This window comes from Oncorhynchus gorbuscha, linkage group LG14, assembly GCF_021184085.1.
Source record: "Oncorhynchus gorbuscha isolate QuinsamMale2020 ecotype Even-year linkage group LG14, OgorEven_v1.0, whole genome shotgun sequence".
NCBI classification, from domain to species: Eukaryota; Metazoa; Chordata; class Actinopteri; order Salmoniformes; family Salmonidae; genus Oncorhynchus; species Oncorhynchus gorbuscha.
Window position 1 is genome coordinate 39,519,658 of NC_060186.1, and position 18,229 is coordinate 39,537,886.

General features: G+C 43.1%; 1 protein-coding gene across 7 annotated transcripts in view; it reads left to right on the forward strand.

The window, feature by feature from the left end:
- LOC123994922 (ankyrin repeat domain-containing protein 6-like) overlaps nucleotides 1–18,229 on the forward strand; it is a 58,912-nt gene that overhangs the window by 33,826 nt on the left and 6,857 nt on the right. For 3 of the 7 annotated variants that reach the window (XM_046298035.1, XM_046298033.1, XM_046298037.1), the window contains exons 2-8: nucleotides 9,888–10,209; nucleotides 14,037–14,135; nucleotides 15,601–15,699; nucleotides 16,214–16,312; nucleotides 16,610–16,708; nucleotides 17,217–17,315; nucleotides 17,660–17,758. In XM_046298035.1, coding sequence (XP_046153991.1) covers nucleotides 10,084–10,209; nucleotides 14,037–14,135; nucleotides 15,601–15,699; nucleotides 16,214–16,312; nucleotides 16,610–16,708; nucleotides 17,217–17,315; nucleotides 17,660–17,758 — 720 coding nt within the window. In that variant the 5' untranslated portion in view covers nucleotides 9,888–10,083. The other 4 variants (XM_046298034.1, XM_046298036.1, XM_046298032.1 and 1 more) reach the window with 4 other exon arrangements.

Below are 18,229 nucleotides of genomic sequence, written 5' to 3' on the forward strand. Positions count from 1 at the left end.
GTTAACTGCCTTTCTCAAGGGCAGAACAGCCAATTTATTTTAACCAGCCTCCTTTCAGTTATTTTTAGGATAAAAATACACGGAATCGAGCTAAACACAGGCAAAATCCTGGAGGAAAACCTGGTTCAGTCTGCATTCCAACAGACACTGGGAGACAAATTCAAATTTGAGCAGGCCAATAACCTAAAACACAAGGCCAAATGTAGACTTGTGTGGCTTACCAATACCACATTGAATGTTCCTGAGTGGCCTAGTTACAGTTTTGACTTTAAATCGGCTTGAAAATCTATGGCAAGACTTGAAAATGTCTAACTAGCGATGATCAACAACCAACTTGGCAGAGCCTGACGAATTTTAAGTGCAAGTATTGGACAATCCAGGTGTGCAAAGCTCTTAGACTTAACCCAGAAAGAATCACATCTGTAAATAGCTGCCAAAGGAGATTCTAACATGTTTTGACCAAGGCGTGTGAATACTTATGTAAATTAAACATTTCTGTATATAATGTTCAATACATTTGCAAAAAAATGTGTGTCGATGGGTAAGGAAAAAAATGGATTTGATCCGTTTTGAATTCAGGCTGTGACATAACCAAATGTGGAATAAATCAAGGGGTATGAATCATTTCTGAAGGCACAGTAAATGTGAAAATGATGCATCGTAGGCAATGAAGGGTTACAGAAAGGGCACAGTGTTTTCTAAACACCCCAGACGTTTTTGGGTCTGCTATGTTTGTTAGACGTGTTAGTGCTCATCCTGGTGTGATCACCTTGGCCTGACAATGGCCTAGTTCTAACTCTTTTTAAATGAGAAAGAAAGGAAAATAGAAAGGACATGGCTTCAGTAATCTATTATTTTAACCTGGCATCTGTGATACATCCTGGAATACGTTTGCAAAATATTAAACAGGAATAGCCTGCAATGCATTCACTGTGCAACAGGTCATTAAAAGAAGAGTAGAGTTTAATTTCTAAATATATATTTTCATATGTTTAGTAAAGCAGAACGCTGTTAGTAGGATGTACAGTGTACGTCACACATGCAATACATGCGTGTGACAACTATTTGCAGAGGAATCATTTCAACAGAGCCACGAGAGTAGTTGTCAAAGTGAATTAGACTCAGGGGAATCTGATGAGACATGCATGTTCCTCTCCAGATTGAAACTGAACAATGTTCCAGAAAAATTGTTCTGATTTTTCTTGGTGTCTCACTTCCTCTGGGAAGATGGCCATTTGAGCTAATAGTTAGCTCAGGTTCGTCTCATGTTTCGTAGTCGTATCCTTGGACCTGTAAGGTGCCCAGAATGATACAAGTTGGGACATTCCTGTCTAGTGCCATCTTTCTCACTTAGATTTTTACCATTGAACTCCCCAGACAACAGTCCTTTATGGCAGGGCCGTTTAAAGTGAACTGAGAGAGGAACTGACTGGTGAAGAGGTGCCCTGGCCCCTTCCTTTTATAATGGTTGACAGAAGCCACAGATAACACCGAGGTGGGTGCCGTTAGCTGTGTAATGATCCAGCCACCTGGAGGTTTCACAGCGTATAGATTCAATAGGCTCCGGATTAGAGACACCCGACGGTTATCTTTGCTTTAATCGCAGCGCTGTATCATACACACCAACATTCATCTGGTTCATTGGGGCCAGGCCGAGAGGTGTGAGGGACTGTGAGAAGCTTGATTAAAGCCACAGTGAGAGAGGAGCAGGTGGGCCCCGCTGATCTGTAGCCCCGGGGCATGATCAGAGGGACCTGCCTGCTCGGAGCATGCCCAGTCCCTTCATGACAGAAGATCTGACGGAGAGACACTACTCTTAGTATATGGAGATTAGGAAGGTATGTAGCATATGTCCCTGATGCAACAGATGTTTTGAAGTGTTTATCAACAGACTTATGGTCTATATGGCTACAGTATAGTCTGCTTGTTTGATTTATTTCGCTTTTCAAAGAGCTTTATCTAGACAATCTGTTGAAGTCGGTAGGGGGCTGAGGGAGACATAGACCAGCTTATCCAAACAATTATTAAGACATAGCATGACAGCCGACTTGTTTGGTTCTTTTGGTTGGTTCGGTGTTGCCTGCGAAATAGGAATGTCTGAAACCTTAGACGAGGTGCGATGGACCAAGCAGTAGACAGAGTTCTCAGGGCTCTATAATTAGGATCATCTGCCATACGTCTCCATCATCAGGAAAATAAACCGGGTAACTAGTGCAGGGACCTGTATTTTTCCAGGATTACACAAAGACATGGTGAGCTTTTTCGTCATGTAACTCTACTTTGCCTCTCTGGAAGCGTAACATTCTTTTGTGGTATAGATTTACAGCTGTCCCTGGAATGTGTAATTTAAGACTTACCAGCCCATTAACTTACTTCTTGAATCGTTGAATTTCATTCACCTGCTGTAGACCTAGCCTATATGTTGCGTGACAAAAGGGGGAACATAATATACTCAAATAATTGCCTCCACTTACAGCACAAATAGCAAATGGCATGAATTGGAAGCTCTGCAATCAAATATTGAGTAATGTTAAGACATGTAAGGACCCACTGGGCACACCTCAACATTTTAACGTGGACATTTTGGTAGTATTTGGTTGAGACTTCAAAGAGATTTCAACCTTTATTTGTTGAATTCACAATGTGTTATCACTGCGCTTTCAAACATTTAAAAACACAACAAAGTTCACATGGGAATACAATGTCAGATATTGTTATTGTATAAATACAAAATAAGGTGCAATGTGCAAAAATCGCTCTTTCATTTCCTGGTTGCTAAAATTCTAATAGTTTGCCTAATTTCAGTTTATGTGACAAAACAAGCAAGTATAGTGTAGAGAATCTAAACCGCTGTGAAATATATTTTACATAACCCCAAATATTGTATTTTCAGCTGTTTGAAGCTCGGTGTACAAACCCGAAAGTAAACCCGACGTAAAAACAAAACTTAAGAACTATCGATTCTTAGACTTACTTTCAATGAAAATGACAGATAAATAACTCACATTTCCATGTGAATTTGGTCGGGGTCACCCAAAAAGTTACATATTGCAGCTTTAATGTGTGATCGCTGTGCTTTCATCTAACAGCACAAACAAATTACGTGGATTGTAGTCGAGATTACATTAAAAGTACACAGTGCAAGTGATCAATGCTGTTTCAGGTTCTGTATAGATTATTACAGCAGTTGTGAATTTCTCCACCGATCTGCGACCTTTGCATGCTTTCTTGAACATGCACGCTTTCTATGATTGCATAAGAATACATTTATAGTTACAGTAGGGTAACCTCAAAATGTGGCCATGGAGGTGTTACTCATTTTACAGTTGAATAAATTCTGTTAAATTAGTTTATAAGATAGCCTTTAGGCTATTTACTGTATTATAAAAGTAATATTGAAATGTGTTTGGTTGACAACGCAACCAAATATCAACATTTAAAGGAAATGTACCTAATGCTTGAATAGTTTCATCTGAGCCACTGGCTTAATCTTATTCTTTAACTTTTATTTTTGGTTTAGTTGGAGGTGAGTCCAACGTATCATTTGTTAACTTGTGGCTATTTACTGTATTGCAAAAGTGATATTGAATTGTGTTTGGTTGTCAACGAATTCCAGTTTGGATACAAATTAATAATTCATATGTTGGATTCACGTCTCCATCTCAACCAAGAATCAAAGTTAAAGAATAGGACTAAATGTGCATTTAAAGTTTGATTATATTATATTTAGTCATATTCTTTAACTTTGATTCTTGGTTGAGATGGAGACGTGAATCCAACATATTAATTTGTAGACAAACTGGAATTAAAGCCAGAACTAAGTCAGTGGCGAAGATGGAACTATCCAAGCAGAAGATACATCTCCGTTGACAACCAAACACAATATCTAGGTACAATACAAATTCAACATATTTTATACAGGGTTTGTCTATGTTGAAAATTGGTTACAATGACATAATCCTGTGGTTTCATCCTCAAAACAACAGTTTACATTGATTACTTTTTTCTAGAGGTCGACCGATTAGGATTTTTCAACACCGATACGGATTATTGGAGGACCAAAAAAAGCCGATACCGATTAAATCGGCCTGATATATATATATATATATATATATATATGTAATAATGACAAACAACAATACTGAATGAACACTTATTTGAACTTAATATAATACATAAATAAAATAAATTTAGTCTCAAATAAATAATCAAACATGTTCAATTTTGAATAAATAATGCAAAAACACAGTGTTGGAGAAGTAAAAGTTCAACATGTGCCATGTAAAAAAGCTAACGTTTAAGTTCCTTGGTCAGAACATGAGAACATTGGAAAGCTGGTGGTTCCTTTTAACATGATTCTTCAATATTCCCAGTTAAGAAGTTTTAGGTTGTAGTTATAGGAATTATAGGACTATTTCTCTCTATACCATTTGTGTTTCATATACCTTTGACTATTGGCTGTTCTTATAGGCACTATAGTATTGCCAGCCTAATCTCGGGAGTTGATAGGCTTGAAGTCATAAACAGTGCTGTGCACCAGGCGGCCCAAACTGCTGCATATACCCTGATTCTGCTTGCACTGAACACAAGAGAAGTGATACAATTTCCCAAGTTAATATTGCCTGATAACATGAATCTATTTTTAATAAATATGCAGGTTTAAAAATAAATACTTGTGTATTGATTTTAAGAAAGGCATTGATGTTTATGGTTAGGTACATTGGTACATTGGTGTTAATTCATCACCCGTTTGGCAAAGTTGACGTAGGCTGTGATTCAATGATAAATTAACAGGTACCGCATTGATAATATGCAACGCACGACAAGCTAGTTAATAGTAATATCATATAATATCACTAGTAATATCATCAACCATGTGTAGTCAACTAGTGATTATGTTAAGATTGATTGTTTTTTTATAAGATAAGTTTAGTGCTAGCTAGCAACTTACCTTGGCTCCTTGCAGCCACAAGGTCCTTTTGATGCTGCACTTGCATAGCAGGTGGTCAGCCTGCCATGCAGTCTCCTTGTGGATTGCAATGTAATCGGCCATAATCTGCGTCCATAAATGACGATTACCGATTGTTATGAAAACTTGAAAATCGGCCCTAATTAAATCGGCCATGCCGATTAACCACTCATCTATGTAATGGAGTGTAGCTGAAATATGGGACTAAAAACGGACAAAAGATAGTATATTTTTACAATAGTTGTTTCCGTAAAATGTATATAGTATGTATAAGCTGGAAGTAGAAGCCTAAGTGTTGTTGTCCATCAGTTTTACTCCAATTAGGAGAGGGATGGTAGGGTTAGGGGAAAATAATAACGGAAAATATATTTTAAAAATGCTATAATTTATACACAGTGCCTTTGTAAATTATTCAGACCCCTTGACTTTTTCCACATTTTGTTACATTACAGCCTTATTCTAAAATTGATTAAAAAACATACATACATACATACATACATACATACATACATACATACATACATACATACATACATACATACCCCATAATGACAAAGTGTTAACAGGTTTATACATGTTTGCTAATTGATTTTTTAAAACTAAACAGAAATACCTTATTTACATACAGTTGAAGTCGGAAGTTTACATACACCTTAGCCAAATACATTTAAACTTAGTTTTTCACAATTCCTGACATTTAATTCCAGTAAAAATTCCGTCTTAGGTCCGTTAGGATCACCACTTTATTTTAAGAATGTGAAATGTCAGAATAATAGTAGAGAATTATTTATTTCAACTTTGATTTCTTTCATCACATTCCCAGTGGGTCAGAAGTTTACATACACTCAATTAGTATTTGGTAGCATTGCCTTTAAATTGTAACTTGGGTCAAATGTTTTGGGTAGCCTTCCACAAGCTTCCCACAATAAGTTGGGTGAATTTTGGCCCATTCCTCCTGGCAGAGCTGGGATTGAGGTCAGGTCTTTGTGTTGGCCATGCCAATACCTTGACTTTGTTGTCTTTAAGCCATTTTGCCACAACTTTGGAAGTATGCTTGGGGTCATTGTCCATATGGAAGACCCATTTGCGACCAAGGTTTAACTTCCTGACAGATGTCTTGAGATGTTGCTTCAATATATCCACATAATTTTCCTCCCTCATGATGACATTATTTTGTGAAGTGCACCAGTCCCTAATGCAGCAAAGAACCCCCACAACATGATGCTGCCACCCCAGTGCTTCACGGCTGGGATGGTGTTCTCCGGCTTGCAAGCCTCCCCCTTTTTCCTCCAAACATAACAATGGCCATTCTGGCCAAACAGTTCTATTTTTGTTTCATCAGACCAGAGGACATTTCTCCAAAAAGTAAGATCTTTGTCCCCATGTTCAGTTGCAAACCGTAGTCTGGCTTTTTTTAATGGTGGTTTTGGAGCAGTGACTTCTTCCTTGCGGAGCGGCCTTTCAGGTTATGTCGATATAGGACTAGTTTTACTGTGGATATAGATACTTTTGTACCGGTTTCATCCAGCATCTTCACAAGGTCCTTTGCTGTTGTTCTGGGAATGATTTGCACATTTCGCACCAAAGCACGTTCATCTCTATGAGACAGAACACGTCTCCTTCCTGAGTGGTATAACGGCTGCGTGGTCCCATGGTGTTTTATAGTTGCGTACTATTGTTTGTACAGATGGATGTGGTTCCATCAGGCGTTTGGAAATGACTCCCAATGATGAACCAGACTTGTGGAGTGCTACGATTTCTTTTTTAGGTCTTGGCTGATTTCTTTTGATTTTCCCATGTCAAGCAAAGAGGCACTGAGTTTGAAGGTAGGCCTTTAAATACATCCACACCTCTAATTGACTCAAATGATGTCAATTAGCCTATCAGAAGCTTCTAAAGCCATGACATCATTTTCTGGAATTTTTCAAGCTGTTTAAAGGCACAGTCAACTTTATGTAAACTTCTGAACCACTGGCATTGTGATACAGTGATAAGTTAAATAATCTGTCTGTAAACAATTGTTGGAAAAATTACTGGTTTCCAGCACAAAGTAGATGTCCCAACCGACTTGCCAAAACTATAGTTTGTTAACAATTATTAGCAACATACTGTAACGGTTTTGACTTGAGGTTATTATTTATAGGGGTGCCAGGTAGGTTGTGCCTACCAGAGAAAACATTGGTTTCTCCTTTTGGTTTGGGAGGGAATGAGTCCCATCTGGTCCATCAAGTCTACACCAATACAAAGGACTTATGTAAAAGTCAGGATGGAAATAAACTTTTCATAAACCCTTAAAACATTGAAAAGAACTTCAAAAACAACTATATTCTTTTGCGTGGGTTGTATTACCAACAACAATGATTACACACACATATAATAATATAACACAATGAGTTCTGGTTCCTCCAGAAATGTCCTGTACCTCGGGCCTAAAAGAGTCCAGCCCGGTAAAGGAGTTCAGGGAACTCAAAGTGACCTTTGTCACGCAATGTTTGTCCGTTCATTCAAGTGTAGCGTAAACCCAGTATTAATCATAATCAATAACAATTATTTTACCACAGAACTTTAAAGCGTATCAACTCTCAAAGTCCTCAACTACAACTAACTACATAAATCATCACCGTATACATGACATCAAAACAAATGAAATACCGTATACAAAAAGGTTGTAGTCAGTCGGTCAGTCAGACAATCCAATCCGCCAACAGATCTCCAGCTGAGAAAAAGCCACCAAGAACAGAGAGGTGTAGTCCACGGACGCAAAGAGTGGACCCGATCCTGGGTAAACTCTATTAGGCTACAAAACACACGTTTAAAGGCAACAAATAAACGAAATAGGGGAACTGAGGGTTGAACACATCCTCATTTACGTCTCCATCACAACCCCACTTTTGCGCAGCTGATGCTGGCTATTTAATTGGGAATAAAAGGGAAAGCGCCCTATTGGAAGGAGAAGCACTGAGACGGTTCATAAAAATTCAGGGCCGTCACAATAATCTTAAATAACCATGGAGAATGTTCTCGGCAGTTAATTTAGTTTCAACAAGTATGCCCGAATACAGCCTGGCAGATGATCAGCCTTATAATTGAGCTAATAAGCTACATTCAATGGACTATAGTGGTTTTTCACCAGATGCTGGTGTGTTTCATCAATTCATTAGTTCCTCTGAGCCAGTTGAAAACATTGACAGATTTGACAGCTCGACACATTGATGGGTTGTAATGATGGTAGTAGGAACTCCAGGAAAGACAACCTTTTTTCCTGTGAGTCACTCTGCCTGCGGTCACACCAACTCTCGCTCAGCGAACCGCAGAAGTCTGACTCCTGTATGTGGTTGGTTAAAGCTGTTTTTATTAGCTTTTTTTATAGCTTTATGTCTAATGACATGGCATAAAAGTGAAAACAAAACAGTTTGTGTAGAAAGTACTCTCTGTTGTTGGAAATGTCAATCCTTAACCCCTATTCAACCTGTATGAACTAATTTGAGACATATCTACTGTGTACAGCTGCTGTCTCCCCCAACAGGAACTAGCCTGTTTTCCCAATTCCCACAGCTGACTATAGTGGGTTAGATCATCCCAGTGCCCAAGAAAAACCGGGTGACATGCTGAAATAACTATCATCGGTTATCATGAAATTCTTCGAGAGGCTGGTCATGGCCCACATCATGGCCAGCATGTCAGGTACTGGACAGACTTCTATTTGCCTACCGCTCCAACAGATCCACGGAAGATCCCATTTCTATCGCTATTCACACGGCCGTAACACATCTGGACAAGAGGAACACCTATGTGACAATCCTGTTCACTGACTACAGTTCAGCAGTCAACATTATTGTTTCCGCCAAGCTCAAAACCAAGCTTAGAGCCCTGGGTCTGGACACCACCCTCTGCAACTGGATCCTGGACTTCCTGATGGGCAGACCACAGGCTGCGAGGATTGGTAAGGTTCACCCATGACTGCGTGGATTTGCACGACTCCAGCTCCATCATCAAGTTTGCTGACGACGCCACAGTTGTAGGCCTGATAACCAACAAGGACGAGTCCGCCTATAGGGAGGAGGTAAGTGAACTGGCATTATGGTGCCAGGACAACCTCTCCCTCAACGTCAGCAAAACAAAGGAGTTTATTGTTGACTTCAGGAAGCAGAGGAGGGAACATGCCCTGATCCGCATCCATAGGACTGCAGTAGAGAGAGTCAGCAGTTTAAAGTTCCTCGGCGTCCACATCACAGAGGACGTGTCATGTACCAACAACACCACCACTCTTGTCAAGAGGACACGACAGCGCCTGTACTTCCTGAGGTGGCTGAAGAAATTCTACATGCCAGCCTGGGTCTTCTCCAAATAATACTGCTGCACCATTGAGAGCATCCTGACCGGTTGCATCACGGCCTGGTAGGGGAATTGGTCCTTCCACGATGGCAAGGCCCTACAGCGGGCCCTCCATATGGCCCAGTACATCACTGGGACTGTGTTCCCACCCATCCAGGACATCTACTCAAAACAGTATCTGAGGAAGACCTGCAGAATCATCAAAGACACCACACACCCCAGTCATAAGCTGTTCACTCCCTTACTGTCGGGTAGACGTATCGGGGCATGAAGTCTGATACCAACAGGCTCAGGGACAGTTTTGATCTCAAGGCCATCAGACTACTTGTCTTTTTTTAAATGTCTTATTGTTGTTGCATTGTCAGTAAGGAACTTGCAAGTAAGCATTTCATTGGACAGTGTATTCCATGTGTATCCCGTACATACGACTAATAAAACTTGAAACTAGATAGCTAGCAGCAATTAAAATCTCAATATATTCTCCCCCATTCCCTCCTGGCTTCCTGTTTGCCATTCTACTACTGTACCATGTGACACGCGCTTGCCTGTTATCACCACACACGTGTTTCCTGTTCTCTTCCAGGCGCTGAGGATGACATGAGGGAGCCAACCTGGTTGTGTCCGGAGGTCCGAGCCCTCTCTCTTCTCCTTCTCTCCTCCTCTCTTTCTGCCCACTACCTGTGTGTGTGTGACGGTCATGACTTAGGGTTGGTGTGAGCCCGCCCTCCCTTCCTTGGAGCACTGCGTCTTGGAGACAGTGCTTCACTCGCCCTGCTTACATGAGCCAGCAGGACGCGGCTGCGGTCCTCGCACTCTCCGAGCGCCTCCTGGTAGCCTCGCACAAGGGCCAGGCCGACAATGTGGTCCAGCTCATCAACAAGGGCGCCAAAGTAGCCGTCACCAAGGTGAGTGGATTAGAGGAGGTTATCTTCTGGTGTGTTCATAAGACTTTTGTCTTTTCAATGTGTTTATTATGCCAAGTAGCGGCGGTCACACAGGCTGGGCCACCAGGCTTTTTTTCCTGTCAAACGTGTACTGTGTACCACAAGAGGTTGGTGGCACCTTAATTGGGAAGGATGGGCTCGTGGTAATGGCTGGAATGGAATCGGTGGAATGGCATCAAACACATGGTTTCCATGTGTTTGATGCCATTCCATTTGCACCGTTCCAGCCATTTGATGAGCCGTCCTCCCCTCAGCAGCCTCCACTGCTGTGTACTGTTTCTGTGTGTAGCCAATATGGGTGGGTTTGTGTGGGTACTGTGTCTCAACTGCAGCCTCATTAGGCCACCAGGGCAATGACCATGGGGCAGATTAGTGGGACTGGAACAGTATATGAATTTATTATAATCCTCACTTTCATGGACTATCTATTAAACTACCCTGTGTCCTTACAATAAGTTAGAGTAGCTGTATTTTACATGAAGGAGGAGGAGTTGGAATTTGAAGGATTAGGAGAGGAAGAGGAGGTTACAAATGAACACGGCCATGAGGGACTCTCTCTGATGCTGATTTTACCCATGTGTGTGTGTCACTTGTGCGAAGGAGCTTTTCCATCGCTCCATCTGGCTGTCCGCGACCACAGCTGTGGGAGCACAGATCTGGGTAAACACGCGGACACACGCAACATAGTGTAAACCTCTGTTTGAGGTCACAACACACAACGCTGGGAGAGAAGATTTCTTAAACATGCCATGTAGCCCCAAGCCACTTCACTGAAAGGAGCAGAGGAGGAATACAGTATAAAGATGCCCGAGATTGACAAAATTCATATATATATATATATATATATATATATATATATCAGATTAACACCTGGGTGTTTGCTGTGAGAGTCACAGACAGACATGCTTGATTGAAGTAATGTGCGGCAGTAGCAATCCTATCTGTCTGTGAAGTGAATAGCCTGTCTTTGTGTCTCTGTCAGAGCAGCTCTGGTAATTAAGACAAACCTGAGGTGTGGAGATAGTATTTAGGTCAGGCCTTCCTCAGATCTCCAGTCTTTCTCTTGATAGACTGCAATGTGATACTGGCCGATAAGACAGGTAAGGCAGAGGCCTTTTTTCCTGAGCCTCTTAAATGTACTTCCTCAATAACACATCTCTGGGCAGAAGCTTTTTTTTCTGCTCTCTGATGTTCCCGTTAAATGCCGTGTGCCCCTTTAAGAGCGCACAAGAGTCCTGGGTTAAGGAAGACTTTCAATCGTCTTTCATTTGTCAAGAATGCTGCAGTTTTCATTGTTTCAGGAAATGAACTGCAATTCTTACACTAACAGCTGAATATGAGTGAAATATGAATACATGACTGACTGAATATATGAAAGTTGTCCTTTTTCTATCAGGTCTACCTGTCTCTTTGATAATGTTACGTTCAGCTGGATTTTCACATTTTGGCTGGGTTCCCTAGTAACAAAAAACAAACTAGAAACATGAGGATTATATTTCAGTTGGAAATTCCGGTGCTGCAGGGGAAGAGGAGGGGAGGTGAGAAAGGTATTGTATTGGGGAATGTGAGGTAAAGTGTCAAGTTTTGGATGGATGTTTTAGGTCTCTTTTGAGAATGAGAAAGAGAGGAGTTAGAATAGAACCAGTCGTGAGTCTAAGGTCGTACCAGGCCACAGAGCAGAGAGCAGGCCCTTTCCATTCACAGTCTCCTGGGATAATATACTTCACCCTGGCTGGGCCCTGACTCTGTTTACCTGAGACGCTTCCATGGCAGACATCCAAGCCTGGCCCAGTGAAACTCAACCCCTGCCTGGCCATAGTGAATACCAGGCAGTGCCGAGCCGCACCCATATATCAGGCCACACTCGCCTGCTAAAGTGATTGTGGTCTCTCCCGTCTCTACCCATTTAATGGAGGGCTGTGAGGATTAGGCGTTGATAAGGGGGTTGTGTTGATGTGGTTCTTTGTGATTGCACACCTGATCTCTAATTACATTGAATTAACATGGATGATTCAATATGGCTGCCAGTTACAGGAGAGGGATTCTGCCGCAGGCAGACAGCCCGTTTGCATTTTATTCTCTCACTTCCAGATTGTCACTGTGCTTTAAACAAGTCCAATGTTATTAGTCACATGCGCTGAATACGTGTAGACCTTGCAGTGAAATACTTACTAACAAGCCCTTAACCAACAATGCTTTAAGAAGAACAAATAATTAAACAGCAGCAGTAAAATAACAACAGCGAGGCTATATACAGGCGGTGCCGGTACAGTCAATGTGCGGGGGCACCGGTTAGTCGAGGTAATTGAGGTAATATGTACAGAGATAATAAATAGAGAGTAGCAGCAGCTTAGAAGAGGGGTTTGGGTAGCCCTTTGACTAGCTGTTCAGGAGTCTTATGGCTTGGGGGTAGAAGCTGTTTTGGACCTAGACTTGGCGCTCCGGTACCGCTTGCGGTGCCGTAGCAGAGAGAACAGTCCATAACTAGGGGGGCTGGAGTCTTTGACAATTTTTAGGGCCTTCCTTTCCTGTAGCCTATGTGGACATAGGGTTCGGTGTTTTGAAATAATGCTTTAAGATTTACTGAGAGCATCTGTTCACATTAGCTTAAGCCCAATTAAGCCTCTTAAAGAGCGACTGCCTTCAAAAAAGCAACAAATAGTTTTGAAAACTGCCTACGTGGCTTCGATTAGAGTCCAAAACAGTTATTCTAGTGTCAAAATTGACTACAGTGTAAATAGGATAATTTGGGTCATAAAGTCAGTCTCGTCTTAAAACTGAGTTTGGAACATCCGGGCGTCAAATGAAAGTTGGGCTTTCATTGGACGATGTCCATTTGCCCACTATGGGGTGAACAGCTGCGGTGATTTGCTATACATCCAATAGCATAGACAGTGAGACAGGCCTGCCAAGCAGCTCCGACTTTGCTTACATAAGAAAACACGTCGCACATTTTTTTTTGTTTTACTTGAGAACTTGTGCAATTTTACACCTAAGGTGTTAAGTACCAAACTAAAACATCCTCGGCAAAAACGTCAAAATGTATTAAAGATTTCTTGGATTCATTCTGGGGATATTGAGGAAGTGAAATAGGCTTCTGTGTCTACAGTGTCGAATGGGAGACAAACACAAAATCATTTAGGAAACACACATCCCAAGACGGAAATCTAGTTTTCCTAAAGAGCAACAGTTTGGATTCCTTTCAGTTGTTAAAAGAAAAGGAACCTTCCCATGACGAGTATCCAGCATGCCTTTACATTTCTAACCTCATCTACTAATCCAATACAGCATATGATCCTAACGTCGGGTAGTATCACTGATTTAACCTGGCAAACAATCCATTATTACCATAGAAAGAGAAACCTCCCAAAACTATAAATACACATTTGCTCCATAGCAGGCTGCAGGTCCATAAGTCTGGGCCTAAGAGTCGGAGGATGTGGGAGGCCTATCCATAAGCAGCTATATATAGGTTCCCTTCCATTCAAGCTCGTTTAAACCGTATGTGGATTAAATATTTGTTTGTTTACTGGCAACTCGTTATTCAAATGACCCGTGTGACCATGACAGACAGATTGCATGCGGCTAAATGCTGTGCCACGATGACAGCACAACGTGTTACTGGGTATGGCTGAACTGTAGACACATTGTCACATACAGTCTGGTTGGCTTCAGTTGGGGACACTGATATACGGTCTGGTTGTGTGGCTGGCTTCACTTGGTTTCTCTCTCTTCAGTTGCTGTGGCCCTCTCTTCTGTGTGTGAGAGTGTGTGTTCTGTGTCCACAGTACGGCAGAAGTCCCCTGCATCTGGCCTCCTATAAGGGCCACACCGAGGTTGTGCGCATTCTCCTGAAGGCCGACTGCGATCTGGACATCCAGGACGATGCAAGTACCCAGAGACTGTCTGTTTGTACACTGCCTTTCATTTGCACTGCCCTCTTTCCATGTTTCCAGCACCACAGTCATGATTGTGATGATGGATTTGTATGTGGACCATCGCTTGGTTTTCGCTGGCGTTGCATTAGTGTCGCTCACCATCTTCCCAAATGAACATCACACCCATTTAACACCATGTAGTATTTGTACAATCACACAAACAAACACCAGAATGTATGTAACATAGACCTTTACGTGTGAACCAGGTCACTTTTTGAAGCGCACAAACGACATAACATCTGCATGGAGATTCTGAGTCTGGCTGCCTGGTGTGTGTTTTGATTGCAGTGAAGTTTCTCCTGCGTGCGGACGCCCTTTCCATTTCTCTAAGACTGTCATGCTAGTAGTATAATGACCTCCAGTGGCCTCGAGTGGGATTATTTTGATTGCCAGCTTGAGGCATGCAGCAGACCTCTACGGGTCTCACCCCCTGGGTGCAGGTCAACCCTCCTCCCCCTCCGCAGTCCCACAGCCACAGATAATGGTCCAAAGCTCTGGCGCTCCCAAATTCTCTCCATCTGGTCAATGAGCTCCCGATCCCGAACGGGCCACAGCGCGTCCTCGGCCACCAACGGGGGGGAGTGGTCACAAGGAGGAGGGAGAGGAGGGGAGAGAGAGAGTCGGCAGTGGAGGAAGGCTGCTGGACCTGGGCCTGGGAGAGAGACTGGAAGGTCAGGGAGAGTGAAGAAGGTTAGAGAAAAGCTACTTTGAGCCCGTGGAAAATATTCACTCTCCCAATCCTCTACTACTGCACGTCCTCTGGTTGTTGGGCACGCCTCTTGGTTATCTTCACTTGGAATGAACGAACCACAACCCCACCTCGCCCACTCACAGGAATCAGCGCTTCTTCTTGCTCTTCTTTCTTCCCACCCTTTCCCGTGACATGTCGAACCTGGTCTGCAAAACGTCACTCTGTTGAGCTGCTGTTAGGAGGGGGTTCTCCATGTTTGTGGGAATTCCATTTATGGTAGAGCATAAATGAGCTGGTCTGAACTGAGTGCTTTTACCTGCTGCTGCTGTGTTCACTGCTTTGTGTGGAGGATGCCCACTGTAGTAGACTGCGATAGTATGGAGGCTGGTGTCAAACTGCGGTGTTGGATGATTGTTGTAACATCATGGTCATTTCTTGTGTTAGTAAGAACCTGAAACATTGCACTTGAGAAACTCTACTAAAAAGTCCACCCATCATATTCAAGTCAGGTTTCCAACTGCAATGGAATGGAAAGTTATTAACCAGAGTGGATGTGGTCATTTGTATTCATCATTGTTGTGTAAATCCCTGACTAATCATTGTGTGTGTGTGTGTGTGTGTGTGTGTGTGTGTGTGTGTGTGTGTGTGTGTGTGTGTGTGTGTGTGTGTGTGTGTGTGTGTGTGTGTGTGTGTGTGTGTGTGTGTGTGTGTGTGTGTGTGCAGGGTGAGCAGACAGCCTTACATCGGGCAGCCGTGGTGGGAAACAGTGATGTTATCTCTGCCCTCATCCAGGAAGGGTGTGCTCTGGACAGACAGGACAAGGTACATATCACACACAGCGCTCACACACTCACACACACACAGATAAAAGCACGGCCCAATGCACTCACAGGCACAGAGGGATTTTAAACCCCCAACAAACTGTCAGACAGCACTAAAACTATAGAGAACACACTGCGCCTGTAATCTGCTTAACCCCCATTCATTCCCAGCAAAGAAATAGGAATTGTCCCAACTGGCACCCAATTCCCTATATAGGGCACTACTTTTGACCAGAACCCTATGAGCCCTGGTCAAAAGTAGTGCACAAAATAGGAAACAGGGTGTCATTTGGGATTCATACATAGCCCATGGAAGTCCATGTGAATAGAAAGTGTGTTTATAGCTAGGCCTAGACATGCAGCCTCTTACCTTACCTCACTAATCTCCTACTTAGCTTGCCATGTTAGCTATTTTGACTGAAAGAGTAACAATAACACTGTTGTCCAGTATGATAGTTACCAATCCAGAGGTCAGGCTGTGGATGTGTGAAGCTCTTGACTGTTTGTTATTGCAGGACGGTAACACTGCTTTGCATGAGGTCTCGTGGCACGGCTTCAGCCAGTCTGTCAAACTGCTGGTCAAGGCCGGCGCCAACGTTCACTCAAAAAACAAGGTACTGCAAATATACTGCCAATACTGTAGTTATAAAACAGCTGTGGTTCCTATAGGTCCTGTGCTGTGACTGCAGATTATTATACGACTGGAGAGCTTTTAGTGGTGCTTAGTGTTGACCTGGGTGGTTTTCAGTAGGGCACACCATAGCAGAGATATAGAACTGCAAACGGAAAGCTGTGCTCTAATTGGACAAGTTGAGTTTTGTACAACACCTCCCAGTTTCACCCTGTTCCAAAATGTTGTCTCCCTATTAAAAACACAACCCTGGTGTCTGTCTGTTTGTCTGTCCACGTAGGCAGGGAACACAGCCCTCCATCTGGCCTGTCAGAACGGCCACGCTCAGAGCTCCAAGGTCCTGCTGTTAGGTGGCTCCAGGCCCGACAGCAAGAACCATGTAAGTCCCCCTCCTCCATGGGTTGGCCAGTCTATGGGGCGCCGTTTGTACCGTCCTATAATTTGCGAACAACAATAATTCTGTGTGACAAAATGTAGCATGATAACAAGTGGCTACTCCAAAGTAGCCTTCCCATGATTTGATACACAAACCCCAGGTATCTCTGAACCACTGCTGAGGGAAACATGCTGACAACAGAAGCCGCTCTACATTTAACTACTACCACAGAGCAGTTTGCATTGCAGTCACTTAATTATGAAGCGACGTATGCATGCGAGTGCTCTGCTCCGCACTTCGAGCATAATCGCCCCTCATGGGTGACTTGAACAAAGCTGCTGAGCAGAGGAAGTAGCTCTACAATGCAGTTCGTTAGTCCTCTGCCACACCAGCCACTTCCCAGTGTCATGCAGCGCTACTCTACTCCTCCATTGACTGCTCTCCCAAAGTCTGCGTGAAAGGAAACTCAAGCCGCGCGTGGCGGTGGTGGTCTCTCTTCATTGTGTTCCAGGTGGGTGACACGTGTCTGCATGTGGCGGCCCGTTACAACCACGTGTCCATGCTCCACATCCTCCTGGGAGCCTTCTGTTCTGTGGGAGAGAAGAACCAGGTTGGTCTGAGAATGTGACTGACACTACTTTCACACAAGAGGGCTTTTCCTTCTTTTTATGTTCTGTCTTGTAATATTTGTATATCGCTCTCTTGTATATCTCTCTCTCCCTCTCTCTCTCTTCCCCTCTCTCTCTTCCTCTCCCTCTCTTCCTCTCCCTCTCTCGCTTCCTCTCCATCTCTCTCTCTTCCTCTCTCTTCCTCTCCCTCTTCCTCTCTCCCTTCCTCTTCCTCTCTCTCTCTCTCTCCTCTCTCTCTCTCTCTCTCTCTCTCTCTCTTCCTCTCTCTCTCTCTTCCTCTCTCTCTCTCTCTTCCTCTCTCTCTCTTCCTCTCTCTCTCTCTCAGGCTGGGGACACACCGCTGCATGTTGCAGCAGCGCTGAATCATAAGAAAACGGTGCGTCTTCTGCTAGAGGCTGGAACAGAGAGCAGCATCCGCAACAACGTGAGTGGAGGGGCCCGCAGACCGGGCTCTGTTCTACACTCTTAGGAGAAAAATAAGGGTTCTTCAGCTGTCCCCATAGGATAACCCTTTTTGGTTCCCAGGTAGAACCTTCTGTGGAAAGGGGTTTTAAATGGAACCAAAAAGGGTTCTTTCAAAGGGTTCTCCGATGAGGACTGCCAAATAACTATTTTAGGTTTTAGATAGTATAGTATACTCTTAGGGGGAAAAAAGGTGCTATGTTCACTATGCTCTGGAGCAGTCATGCATTTCTAAAGGACGTCTTAATCATGACCATGGCTGTGGTTTTTTCCTCAGTCACAGTAAAGCCATGCAGACCTTCCTTGATGAGTAACAACAGTATGTTGTTCAAGAAATGTCGTTTTGACATACTGACAACTGAAATAGCCACTTGGAAATATATATTTATATTTACCCTTCACTTCGTTGCCTGACGACTCAAACTGAATTCCT